Source organism: Rhinoraja longicauda, chromosome 3 (assembly GCF_053455715.1).
Source record: "Rhinoraja longicauda isolate Sanriku21f chromosome 3, sRhiLon1.1, whole genome shotgun sequence".
Taxonomy (NCBI): domain Eukaryota; kingdom Metazoa; phylum Chordata; class Chondrichthyes; order Rajiformes; family Arhynchobatidae; genus Rhinoraja; species Rhinoraja longicauda.
The window spans coordinates 70,434,325-70,449,120 of NC_135955.1; the positions used below are offsets into that span (position 1 = coordinate 70,434,325).

The following is a 14,796-nucleotide window of genomic DNA, read 5'->3' on the forward strand; positions in this document are numbered from 1 at the left end:
TCAAACACATCACAAAGACAGCCTTCTTCCACCTCAAAAACATTGCCCGTCTCCGTCCATCCCTCTCCTCCACAGCTGCAGAAACCCTCATCCACGCCTTCATCACCTCCCGTCTGGACTACTGCAACAGCCTCCTCTATGGCGCACCCTCAAAAATCATCAATAAACTTCAATACATTCAAAACTCCGCTGCCCGTCTACTCACACACACCTCGATCCGTGACCATATCACCCCCGTCGTTTATAAACTCCACTGGCTCCCCATCCCCCAGAGAATCCAGTACAAAATCCTCCTCATAACCTACAAAGCCCTCCATAACCTGGCCCCATCCTACCTGACCGACCTCCTCCACAGGCACACTCCCACCTGCACCCTCCGCTCTGCCGCTGCCAATCTCCTATCCCCCCACATCCGGACTAAACTCAGATCCTGGGGGGACAGGGCTTTCTCCATCGCTGCTCCCACCCTATGGAACTCACTACCCCAAACCGTTAGAGACTCCCCCACACTCACCACATTCAAAACATCGCTGAAGTCTCACCTGTTCAGTACTGCCTTCAACCACTGAAGGTCACCTCACCTACTGTCTCCTTTCTCTGTTCATTTATTTATTTACTTATTTATCTATTTATTAATTTCCCTATGTTCTCAAAATCTCTGTAAAGCGTCTTTGAGTATATGAAAAGCGCTATATAAATAAAATGTATTATTATTATTATTAAGTGTAATCAAGGGAAAAGTATTCAGGATTGATTGATTCTGAATCAGGAACTGCTTTAAGAAATCACCTGTGGCAATTAAGACACTGACATAAATATGACTGCAGGGTGGAACAGAATCTCGGGTAAGATACAATCCCCCTTTATAAAATTCAGTTTCATGAGCTTGCAGCAATAAATTTGGCACACAGAATGTCCAGTTGGTTGTAATGAAATAAGAAACAATGGGTTGACTCCATGTCTAACAACAGCCACAGTTTCAATGAAAGGCAGAGAAAGTTTTTATTTCCATGGCAATGGAAATAACAGGAGCCTACCTTAAGACAGAAATAATTACCACCCATGGTCAAGACTCTACCACATCTTGGAATCTACCCCGGCACGCCCTTTTCGATCAGACCACCCCTCAATTCTTCCGAATTCCAAAGAATACAGAGCCAATTTATTTTAGCCATTTGTTATAGGACAACGCTTTCATCCAAGCAACAGATTATCAAAAACCTTTTGAACTACCTGCAAAGCCAGCCAATCCTTTCTTAAAGGAACCAAAACTATAGGCAGTTTTCCAACTGTGGTTTCACCAACAGTATGTACAATTGGAACAATATATCTGCTTTTAAAATCTAAATCCCCTCGTAACAAAGGCCAATATGTCATTTGCCCTCTTAATAATTTCTGTATGTATATGCTAAGGTTATGTCTTATGCAAAAGAATAACTGATTCTCTCCAAATAATTCTATTTTTTGATTCTTCCTTCAGAACTGCATGACCTCGCACCTTCTTCTTCTTAAGCCATTTGCTCCCATAGGCCATTGACAAATGTCCTCTACCTCACTCGGTTGTTGGCGGTTCTTTCGAGATCTCCCCAGTTGAGCCCACTCCCAGATATTTCTGCCTGGACACCTCTTCCCCAACTGTTCCTGAGGCAACCTCTTTTCCTTTTTCCTTGGGGGTTCCATTTCAGGGCTTGCCGGGTGATGTTTGTGGCAGGTTTTCTGAGGGTGTGTCCAATCCAACTCCATTTTCTCTTTCGAATTTGTAAGTCAATGGGATCCTGGCTTGTTCTTTTCCACAGGTCCACATTGCTTACTTTGTCTCTCCTCCAGATGTTTAGTATTCTCCTGAGGCAGGTGTTAATGAATGTTTGCAGCATGTTTGTTGTGTGTTTTGTTGTTTTCCATGTCTCTGATCCATACAGCATTACCTGCTTCACATTTGAATTAAAGATGTGTATTTTGGTGTTGATTGAGATGTATTTTGAGCTCCAGATCTTCCTGAGCATGTTAAACACCACCCTAGCCTTATTGATTCTGCTTTTTATGTCTGCATCTGCCCCTCCGGTGGTGTCCACAACACTGCCTAGATATGTGAATGTTTCTACCTCCTCCAGGGCAGTGCTGTGCATGAGGATAGGGTTGCTGGTTTTGGAGTGGATCTTCATCACTTGTGTCTTTGCTGTATTGGGTGTAAGATTTATTTTAGCCATTTGTTATAGGACAACGCTTTCATCCAAGCAATAGATTATCAAAAACCATTTGAACTACCTGCAATGCTAGCCAATCCTTTCTTAGAACCAAAACTATAGGCAGTTTTCCAACTGTGGTTTCACCAACAGTAAGTACAATTATAACAATATTTCTGATTTTAAAATCTATATCCCCTCGTAACAAAGGCCAATATGTCATTTGCCCTCTTAATAATTTCTGTATGTATATGCTAAGGGTATGTCTTATGTAAAAGAAAAACTAATTCCCTCCAAATAATTCTATTTTTTTATTCTTCCTTCAGAAGTGCATGACCTCGCACCTTCCTACATTAAATTCCATTTGCCAAGTTTTCACCCTCCTACTCAGCTTATCTTGTCACAGAGTCCAAATGTTCTCATCACTGCATGCCTTCCCACTTATTTTTGCATCATCAACTAACTTTGGATATCATGCACTCAATTTATCGTTTAGCCACTTTCCAATGATATTTTGGGGTATTTTGGATCTGCTCTTTATCTGGCTCTTTTAGATAGTAAGGATTTGGTCAATGGTATTTTCATCAATCAAAAGCATGCAATTATTGTTTATTTGCAACAGGGGAAATCAATTCGCAAATAAATACATTAGCAAAATGTTCCATTCTTAAACCCAACTAATTTAACCAGTTGAAAATCTAGTGACTTCTTAATTAGGTTCACAACAGATAATACAGCATCATAAAAGAGCCTTTCAAATGTAGAACCGTAAATCAGCTCAACAGTGCTGATCCTAACTTTTGCAGATGAAATGTAAAAACATCTGCAATATTTTCCTGCACATGTTCTCTGCACTTGATTTTCCCAGAATTATAAATATATTTTCTAATCCTGTAGATTGAAACAAAAAAGAATTTGATTGAATATCTGATACATCTTCACAAAGGCCTCATGGGGCATTCACAGCTTTTTGTCGGCTTTTCACCTCTGGCCTTTTTGTCCACCAATCTACCAAACAGCCCTACCCCCAACTGCATTCACTTGTCACTTATCCGGCTTTGTCCCACCCCCACTTCTCTTCCAGCCTTTTCCCCCTCAAAGCACAATTATTCTGAAGAAGGGTCTTGATCCAAAATGTCATCTGTCCATATCCTCCAGAGTTGCTGGTAAGAGCTAACTAGGATAGTTAGCTTCTAATAGACCATACATAACATTATTTAACTGGGCCCTATATAATGCCAGTAAGAGATCTTTACTCTTGTACTCAACTTCTCTTTTTCGAGGCTAACACACTGTTTGCCTTCCTAATTGCTTCCTGTATCCGTACTTCAGCTTTATGATTCAGAGAACTAGGCTCATCTGAAAAGCAATACCATAAAAAAATTACTTTCTCTATCTCTCATGTTTCTGCCTTATATCTCTTCCTGCAACATCCTAACCCATTCATAATGGTCATCTAGATCCCCCCATAAGTCTATGCATCCTCCTCAGAGCTACATTACCATACATTTTTGTGCCATCAGCAAATTTGAACAATTACACTTGAACAACACATCCAAATCATTGATAAAGATTGCCAACTAGAACCTTAGTTCTGAACCCTGCAATGCCCAATTAAGATCACAATTCCCCAACTCAAAAATACCCATTCACTTCTACTTTCTCTTTACTGCCAATGAACCAATCCTCAATCCATGCAGATGTGCTCTAATTTTAATAAATAACCCAGAGTGGCAACTGAACAAAGGTCTTCTGAAAGTTCAAATCTCCCATTTCCCCTGGTTCTCCGTTGCCTATTTGGTGATATGCAATCGCAAATATAGATTCCAAACAAATTTTCTTTTCATAAATTTCACAAGTCTACTGTTCAATCCTATTGTTATTATTTATGTGTCCCATTACCACTTGTTCAAGAATAGATTCCAGCAATTTCCCACTATTGATGGCAGGTTATTATATCTTCAGCCCCTTCAGCTGTCATCTTTCACCATTGCATTACATCTCTGAGATTGAAAGTTGGCAAAGTAATTCCACTATTTAAGAAAGAAAAAGTGTGTTTTTTTTCTCTTTTTCTTTCTTAAATAGTGGAATTACTTTGCCAACTTTCAATCAGAGATGTAATGCAATGGTGAAAGATGACAGCCAGTACATCAACCGTCTTAAAAAGAAAACCCTTTCAAAATCATGGGATGCAGGTCATATGGTCCTGGCTATGTATCAGCTTTCAGTTCCATTAAATTTCCCTATACATGTTTATTTAAACTAACGCTAATTTCTTTCAGCTCTTCGTCCACTCTGGACCTTTTTCTGGATCACTCCACTTTTTCCTTTATAATCTTCAATTGAAGACAGACTGAAAATATTCTTTATTTGAGCCAAAACATGGGAGGCTTGTGCAGGGAAGGAGAAATTATAAACATTTGATTATTGTTTTAGAATTATTTATCTTTAATTACAATTCATGATGAATAGGTAATTATCAATATCAGGAGTAGTGTAATTTAAATCAATGCAATAAATACCAAGCATATCCAAGAAAATAATGACAAGTCACTCACAATTGTTGGTGTTCAGAGCACCTTCCAGCTGCATGTACAATTCTGTTTTTTGTGCCAATACTCCCAGGTTTACCACTTTGGACTGAGAATAATACCAAAATATTTTTGAGAATTAAAAATAAATCTCAGCACACTTATCAAATTCAAATGTACAAATTATCCTGAGTGTTGACGAAACAGAATGCATCTGTGTGAAACCTATCACAGTAGCCCAGATAGTTAATATCTGAATCCATATGGAGAATTCTATAATCTAGGTTATATTAATTCTTAATAACCCTCCATATTGCTTCAGATATATTAAATGTCTGTATTATTGTTGATAGTACAGATTGCATTTTTACTGTAACTTTCAAAGCAATAAATCTAATTCTCCATTTACAGTGGAGTAAAGATGATTCTAATGACAAAACAGAGCTTTAAATTTTGATACTAAGATTTTAAGTACTCCTTGAGAATGTTATCACTTTCACTGCTGTAACATTCTCCAAAGCAGGAAAATTAAAGTGATTAAAAAAAATTATGACTAACAAAATATTTAAAAGCCCTACACACAGGCCTTTGATCAAACGCAAATAATGTTAACACCACCAAGTGTATAAAAATATGATTGTTTTTTTTTCTCCTCATACCTGATGCTCAGCACCTTGTTGTTCTGCAGCAGCAAAGTGAGGCACAAGGCCAGAAATTGTTGGAATAAAGAAAGGAACAGATTTGGGCACTTTAGGTGGTTCCTTGGGTTTGTTCCTTTTCTGTAGATCAGCCAAACAAAAACCAGATAAGCAATAAGAATGCAACAGATGCACATAGTATGATTTAAAATATGTTATTTAAATGTTTTATTAAATATATCAAACTAAAACTGTTATACATCATTCTAACTAATTAAAAGATCCCCAGTTTTCAATAAAGCTGAAGGTAATGAAAGTAGGCCTTAAGACAGTTATTATTTGACAAAGATTCAAAGATGGCATTCATCTAAAACGGTAGACGATAGCACCACAATTTGTGGCCCGCCTTACTCACCATTATCCTGGGCACCATTTGAAACAACGTTCATTCAAATTGAAGCTACATTTTTAAAGCTAGAGAGATTTTAAAGTTTAAATAATTCCTTTTAAACCCATTTCATTATGATCTTCAGCGTGTGATGTCACAATGGGACCCGCACGCCCGATTGGTCCACGTGACCTTCCTCCCATACTGCAGTGCGCCGCAGAGGCTCTGGCAGAGGGTCCAACAAGATGGCCGTCGCCCGCCGCTCACAGCAGGAGAAATGCCATCGAGGTCAGTGCCTTCTCCCTGTCCACTATCCCCCACCCACGGCCCCGGGAGACGCTCCCCGTCCGGCAACGGGTCCATGCCGTCTCCCCCGTTCCCCGCCGCAGATTGCAGCCGAGCTGCAGGAGATGCTTCGGCACCGCAGGAGAAACAGGGCTGACATCACTGCTTTTCCCCTCTCCCCCCTTGCTGGCACATGGCCACGGGAACATTTCCCACCCGGCAACGGCTGGGGGGGGGAGAGGGGGAGAGGGAGGGGTGAAGGGGAGGGGGTAGGGAGAGGGGGAGAGGTAAAGGGGAGGGGAGGGGGTAAGGAGGAGTGAAGGGGATGGAAGTGAGGAGGAGGGAGGGAGAGAGGGGAGGGAGGGGGAGGGGTGAAGGGGAGGAGTGGGTGCTGCACCAATGCAGGAGAGGTTTGGACTTAACGGGTCCACTTGGGAGGGAGGGAGACGGGAGGGAGGAAGGGGATGGGGGTGAGGGAGAGGGTAGGGAGGGGGGTCGGGGGATGGGGAAGGTGTGAAGGGGAAGGTGTGAAGGGGAGGGGTGAAGGGGAGGGGTGAAGGGGAGGGGTGGAGGAGGGGGTGCTGCACCACTGCAGGAGAGGTTTGGACTCAACGGGTCCACTTGGTCTAATCTTGAATAAAACCGACCAGATATTGTGAATCATCAAATAAAATGTCCACAAGCAACCTGTGTGCACAAAATTAAACACAATTGACTAAATAATCTTCAAGTAACACCACTATAAAACACAGTGCTGGAGACACTCAGCGAGTCAGGCAGTATCCATGGAAGGTATGGACAGACGCAAAGGGTTAGGACCTGTCTTCAGACTGATTGAAGTAGGGGGGGGGGGGGGAGAAAGCTGGAAATAAGATTGGGGTGGGACAAAGCCTGGCAAGTGATAGGAAGATACTGGTGGTGGGGGTGATGGTGATTGGCAGATGCTTGGTCTCACCAATGTAAAGGAGGCCACATTGGAATCCCTGGATGGAAGTAAGAGAGGAAGTGCAGGGACTGGTGACATCTCTTGCAGTTGCAGACAAAACACCTGAGGAGAGGGCAAGTTGGGCGGGAGGGATGATCGAATCAAGGAAATTCATCCAGGGACCCCAGCTGTCCTTGCAGCTGAGACAGAGACAGACACGTGCACGTCCTCAGACCTCATCTACTGCATTTGGTGCAACTGATGTGGCCTTTTACATTGGCAAAACCAAGCATGAACTAAGCTACCATTTCACTGGACACTTGCGTTCTATCAGCCAAGTCCTGGACTTTCAACTCCCAGCCACTCATCTTTCAACTCCCAGCCACTCATCCCCCATCCTCGGGTTGTCTTTTTCATTTTTAGTTCCCCTTTTTTCTCTCCCCTTTCATCCATATCCCAGACCTCCCAACATTTGATTTTACAAATTCAGAATTTTGATATCCAAAATTCAGAATTTTACATCAAAATCCATAATACGGCGCGTAATGCAACTTTTCAGCAAAAAAACGTATGCACCACAAATGCGCGTACGCGTTGCGCTACATTCACGTGTGAAAAACGACTATTATTTCCAACAGTCTGTAGTTCTTGGACTACATGTACAATGTCAGGCCAATCATGAGTATATTCTGCTATTTATAGAAAGGTTATTGAACAGAAATACTTTTTACAATACAAAGAAAAATTGTTTGGTTTTGTTTTCTCTATTTTGCTTTTTCCTTACACAAAATGTATGACTAAGTTATGAAGAAAGAGTTTCATTTAAAACTGCACATACCTAATTTCATTGAAGATATACTTGCTCCAGTGGTCTTCAACAGCAAATCACAACAGTCCATGTCCCCCCCCACCCACTACCCTCCCCACCACCCTCCCCCCCCACCCACACCCCCACTCCCCCACTCCCGACTGTCCCCTTTCCCCTCCACTCCCACCCTCCCCACCCCATCTCTTCCCCCCACCTCCACTCCCCCACCTTGGCGAGGTCAGCGGCAAGGTGAGGCCGGGCGAGGCCAGCGGCGTGAGGCGAGCGGCGGGGCGGGCCAAGAGGCAGGCTGATCGGCGAGGCATGTTTTTTTGCGGAAAAATGTGAGGTGAAATCGGAATGGCGGAAATTAAAGAAAGCGGAAACTTTCCGCCAAATTCAGAAGGGTTGGGAGGTCTGATATCCCTCCCTCCAGCTTAACATTTCACTCCTCCACTTTTCTCCTTATCTGACACCCACTCTGTATCCTTTTCACTTCTAGTCTCCTTCACTCATCTGCCAGTCAACCTGCTCTCAAATCCACAATGCTTGCCAGGCCTTGTAACTCCATTACCTCTCTTTTTCCAACTTTCTTCCCTCCACCCCAATAGTCTGAAGAAGTGTCCTAACCCGAAACGGTGTCAATCCATTCCCTCCACAGGTGCTACCTGACCCAGAGTTCCTCCAGCACTTTGTTTTGCTCAAGATTCCAGCATCTGCAGTTCCCTGTGTCACTATAAATATATTTTAAAATATTACTTCAAAAATGTTTTGATCACGAAAGCAAATTATTTGCTACCTTAATAACATCAAGATTGAGAAGATTTTTCCAACGTGATTCCGGAAGCAAGGAGAGTGTCACTAACTGCTCTCCGAGCTGTTCAGATGATTCATATTCTATCATCTGACCTTCCACTTCTGTTTCAATGTCCGATGTCTTCAAGTCTAAACCAAAAGTGTTTATTATGTTATTGATAAAATGTTAAATGCCAATGACTTGTTATAAACATAACAGGAAGTATTTAGGCCATGAAAAAATTAAACTGGCATATCCATTACATGTTCTCCTTAAATAAAATCTAAAAAAGCAAAATAATTAATATTAGAAATTCTTGAAAATGTTGTTTTAGTCATTTGAAGTAGCAGCATGTACATATTAAACAAAACTGGAATTTAAATGCAATTTCTAGAAAAAAACATTTAAATAAAAACCTTGTTGACACGCTCCAGGAAGCACAGTAACAACAGGTTGATAATCAGCAGGAAGTGGACGAAGGGCAATAATATTATATAGCGTTTTGTTAGACCTAAGAAAAAGAAGGAGAAACAGACATTCACTGTATATCACAATCATCAGAGCTGCATTTCATAGCCAACTCCCCTTAACATGTGTATTTATCCTTTGAAAGGATATTAACTGCCCATTAATTTAGGATTATTAGAATATCTTCCCACGTGTGAAAAACACAGTGCTTTAGAGATTCCCAAAATACTTCACAGGAAATGTAATTATGCTTTAACAGAGCAACTGATTTTCATGCTTGTCAACAAACTTTTATCAATATCAAAAGACAACCAATCATTTTCAAAATCTTTGGAGGCGTTGACTGAAGTATAAACACTGGCCAAGACTTTGATGAAATGTCCTTGCTTGTTTATGAGTACTTCAGTGGAAACCTTTACATCCATCTATACACACCATGATGTTTATATTATATTTAAATATAACCTCAAACTCACCGAAAAGTGTATATAAATATCTTAAGGTAAAATATGAGAAATAATTACTTTTCCTTGTCACTTTAATCAAGAATCTTTTTCCAGTCTCAACCAGTTTCAGTCTCAGCTGAATGAGAAAAGACAAACATTTGAGCAACAATCCAGAGTCATAAAGTGATAGTGTGGAAACAGGCCCTTCAGCCCAACTTACCCACACCGGCCAACCATGTCCCAGCTACTTGTCTGCACTTGGTCCATATCCCACCAAACCTGTCCTATCCATGTACCTGTCTAATTGTTTCTTAAATGATGGGATAGTCCCAGCCTCAACGACCTCTTCTGACAGCTTGTTCCATACATCCACCACCCTTTGTGTGAAAAAGTTACCCCTCGGATTCCTATTAAATCTTTTTCCCTTCACCTTGAACCTATGTCCTCTGGTCCTCGATTCCCCTACTCTGGGCAAAAGACTGTCTACCCAATTTATTCCTCTCATGATTTTGTACACCTCTATAAGATCTCTCCACATCCTCCTGCACTCCATGGAATAGAGACCCAGCCTACTCAACCTCTCCCTATTGCTCACACTCTCTCTAGTCCTGGCAACATTCTTGTAAATCATTTCTGAACCCTTTCAAGCTTGACAATATCTTTCCTATAACATGGTGCCCAGAATTGAATGCAATACTCTAAATGCGGTCTCACCAACATCTTATACAACTACAACATGACCTTCCAACTTCTATACTCAATCTGACTGATGAAGGACAAAGTGCCAAAAGCCTTTTTGACCACCTTATCTATCTGCGACTCGACCTTCAAGGAACCATGCACCTGTACTCCTTGATTCCGCTGCTCTACAACACTATCCAGAGGCTTACCATTTACTGTGTAGGTCCTGCCCTTGTTCGACGTCCCAAAATGCAACACCTCACACTTCTCTGTATAAAAATTCCATCAACCATTCTTCCGCCCACCTGGCCAATCGATCCAGATCCTGCTGCAATCATTCACAACCATCTTCACTATCTGCTCATTTTTGTATCATCAGCAAACTTGCTAATCTTGCCCTGTATGTTCTCATCCAAATCATTGATGTAGATGACAAACAGTAATGGGCCCAGCACCGAACCCCAAAGCACACCACTCGTCACAGGCCTCCAGTCCAAGAAGCAACCTTCCACCATCACCCTCTGCTTCTGTCCATAGAGCCAATTTGCTATCCATTCGGCTATCTCTCCTTGGATCCCATGCGATCTAACCTTCCAGAGCAGCCTACAATGTGGAACCTTGTAGAATGCCTTACTGAAATCCACGTACACATCTACAGCTCTGCCCTCATCGAACATTTTGGTTACGTCTTCAAAAAAATCAATCAGATTTGTGAGACACGACCTACCATGTACAAAACCATGCTGACAATCCCTAATCAGCTCTTACCCATCCCAATGCCTGTATAACCTATCCTTCAGAATACTCTCGAGTAACTTTCCAACTCCAGATGTTAAGCTCACCGGCCTATAGTTCCCAACATTTTCCCCGCAGCCTTTCTTGAAAAGTGGCACAACATTTGTCACCTCCAGTCTTCTCCTGTATTTAAGGACGACTCGTACATTTCAACCAGGGCCCCCGCAATTTCCTCTCGTTTCCCGCATTGTCCTCGGATATATCTAATCAGGCCCTGGAGATTTGTCTACCTTCATACACGACAGTACTTTTTGTGCTTCTTCGACAGTAACAATGACTGCTCTCAAGACACTTCCATTGACTGCCCCAAGTTCCTCCGTCCTACTGTCTTTCACCTTGGTAAATACAGAGGAGAAATACTCATTGAGGACCTTGCCCATCTCCTTGGACTCCACACAGAGGTGACCGCTTTGATTCCTGAGAGGTCCCGCTCTCTCTCTAGTTACCCTTTTCCCCCTTATGTATTTATAAAATCTTTTGGAATTGTCCTTAATGCTACCCAACAGAGCTATCTCCTGGCCCCTTTTTGCCCTTCTTATCTCCTTTTTCAGTTTACACCTTAGCTCCCGAACCTCTTCCAGGGATGCACTTGATCCCAGCTGCCCATACCTGTCCCATGCATCCTTCTTGTTTTTGACCAATGCCTCAATTTCCCTTGTCAACCAAGCTTCCTTACGTTTGCCTGCTTTGCCATTCACTAACGGGAACGTACATATCCTGAGCTTTCATCAGCACACTTTTAAAAACAGTGTTGAATAACCTGACCTCTGGGCCAGATAGAGGTTTTCCCAAAAAGAAACCAAATAAAGACACCGACATTTGGTCATACAGGAGACATGTTATGTCTGAGACAGCATCCAAAGAAATTATAAAGTGCTTGGAATACATAGCAGGTCAGGTAGCATCTGTGATGAAACAGAGTTCATGTTTCAGGTTAATGACCCACCATCTTTGCACCATACAAGAGTTGTTCTTTTAAAGTGACCCAGCAGAGAGACCGGATATGCCCATTCCCGAGTCTAGACACAAATAAAGGTTTGCACTGAGACAACTGATAAACTGACTGGTATCTCCAAAATTTCCGCCATCTCCAACGGGATCCCACCACTAACCAAATGTTCCCACCTCCACCTCTTTCTGCCCTCCTCAGAGATCGTTCCCTCTGCAACTCCCTGGTTAACTCATCCCTTTCCACCCAAATCACCCCCTCCCCAGGTACCTTCCCCTGCAACCGCAGAAGATGCAACAACACCCGTCGCTATACCTCCTCCCTCGACTCTGTCCAGGGACCTCAACGGTCCTGTCAGGTTAGGCAGAGGTTCACTTGCACCTCCTCCAACCTTATCGACAGTATCCGTTGTTCAAGATGTGGACTCTTATACATCGGTAAGACCAAACGCAGACTGGGCGATCGTTTCGCGGAACACTTTCGCTCAGCCTGCATGAACCAACCTGATCTCCCGTTTGCTGGACACTTTAATTCTCCTTCCCATTCCTACACAGACCTTTTTGTCCTCAGTCTCCTCCATTGTCAGAGTAAGGCTAAAAGCAAATTGGCGGAACAGCATCTCATATTTCGCTTGGGCAGCTTACAGCCCAGTGGTATGAATATTGATTTCTCTCACATCAGCTTCTCATTTTCACCCTACAAACAGCTTACAATGGCCTGTTTCCTTTATTATCATTACTTTTTTGCATATCTTTCATTCATTGTTCTTTATCTCTCCACATCACCGTTAATATCTTTAATTTCCCTTATCCCTAACCAGTCTGAAGAAGGGTCTCAACCCGAAACATCACCCATTCCTCTCTCCAGAGAAGCTGCATGTCCCGCTGAGTTACTCCAGCTTTTTGTGTCTATCTTTGATAATAATTGAATCTGGTTTCAGAGATTGACACTTCACACATGAAACTCAGATTACGATGGTGGTTCATTGTATCCTGGATACAAACACTGGAAAATATGCAAAAGTACTTCTTTAAAATACAGGCATTCAGGCCATTTTAAGGCACTTACATATCATATTGATATAATGGAGTCCACCGATTTAACCTCTTTTAGGAAATGGCATCTGTGCGCAATAATTGTACTCTGAGGTAAAACATTTTGTAGGGACATAATTCATATTTGAGATTAATCAAATTGATGACATAGAAAATAGGTGCAGGAGGAGGCCATTTGGCCCTTTGTGCCAGCACCGCTGTTATTTACTGTTTTACAGGAGAGTCAGATCGACCGACCCCACACCGCTTTGGCGACCGCTCGTACCGACTCAGCCTGGAGTGCGCCTCGACCCACTCCCGCTCCCCTCAGGCCCGACATTACTCCCCCCACCACACCGGTGCAGCCACCCATCAGCCCCGAGATCGTAGTGCTGCGGCGGCAGGACTTTATGACCTTTACATAAGAATAGCAACACCAATCTAGTTAATTGTTTCTCAACATTTTTACCCTTGCGGAACCCTTGAAATAATTTTCATGTCTCAGGTAACCCCTACATAAAAATTCGTCACGTACAGCTCCTGTCCACTGACCACTAAAGGCCGTTTCACACTGGCGCCGTATAGACGTCGCTAAATATATTCCCTATGATTATTATACTTTTAAATGACATAACAGGTTGAAGACTTTATTATAATACCCAAGAATTTTCCAGGAATATGCCGTATGTGTATAATAAAATTACGAATATGAAATTAAACACAAAAATGACTCAAAAATGCATTTACATATGATTAGCAAGGATGTGCATTTCTGCCCCACATTGGTTCTAGTCCTGGGGAAAACAAACCCACATATGACCACTAATTGCAAAAATTTAGAGTATAATGTCATCTTGCTTATTGAAGTACATATTGAAGTACTTATTGAAGTAAATTTGCACATAAATTGATAATCAGCCCAAAAAGGTGGCAATTGGCTTTTCAGCTGTGTTTTATATTTTAACCACGTCTTAATTAATTAATATAGTTATATAATCTTGCACTAAAATTTAATAATTACTCATTACAGTTCCAACGCTGATTTTCTGGCACTCTTGGTTCCAGAAAATCAGAAAATGGTTTATCCATTTTACCTGACCAAAGGACCTGAACGGTCCACCTAGGTTGATGGGGCTACCGGCCCCATAGTGAAATACCGGCCTGCAAAGCCGGCCATGGAAGTCGGCTCTGGGGATACATGTGCTGGCTCCAGCTGGGCTGGAATTCCAGAGCCCCGGCCGCAGGTTGCAAATTCAACCCACCGATCGGCCATGGAAGTCCCGATGAGGTCGAGATTGGGTGCCTAGGTGCTACATTTTCCGGGAGACTTCCAGGGTGGGGGGATTTCTCGCGGAACCCTAGGGTTCCGGGACCCCGGTTGAGAAACGCTGATCTAGTTAGTCTGTTCAAAGATGGCCTCTTTTGCAACTGATGTCCAGCTTACAGTTTCTGCCTTGTAACAGAAACTTTTTCACATATTGCTAAGAGATATAGAGGACTTGTGAGTGGGTATTTCACACAACTAGACTTATTACATTAGAGGAGCTGGTTTCCAGGAACGGAAATATCAAGACTAATATCAAGATCAAGACCAATATCAAGACCAATATTCTGAGAATTTAGCTTGAGTAAACTCTGAAACTACAGCAGTGGCTCTATGTTGTGTTCCTGAAAAAATATTAGTGTGAACAAATTTATCTTTCACTTCAAGAAACTAGTTTATTGATTACCTTCAGCTTCCAAGGTTCTAAATTTTACTCACCTCTCAACCTCTATTTTCCTCTTAAAAAATATTTTTCACCAGGTCTGTGGTTAGCTATCACCATGTTGCTTTACAAAAAGTTGTCAAATTTTGTTTAATAACGCTCCCAT

At 42.1% G+C, this 14,796-nt stretch overlaps 1 protein-coding gene across 1 annotated transcript in view; it reads right to left on the minus strand.

Moving 5' to 3' along the window:
- Positions 1-14,796, minus strand: part of wdr36 (WD repeat domain 36) — a 97,718-nt gene that overhangs the window by 5,532 nt on the left and 77,390 nt on the right. The window contains exons 18-21 of the mRNA XM_078397027.1: positions 8,968-9,062; positions 8,555-8,700; positions 5,374-5,493; positions 4,742-4,823 (exon numbers count right to left, since the gene is read on the minus strand). Of these exons, the coding sequence (XP_078253153.1) occupies positions 4,742-4,823; positions 5,374-5,493; positions 8,555-8,700; positions 8,968-9,062 (443 nt within the window). The remainder of the gene's footprint in view (positions 1-4,741; positions 4,824-5,373; positions 5,494-8,554; positions 8,701-8,967; positions 9,063-14,796) is intronic.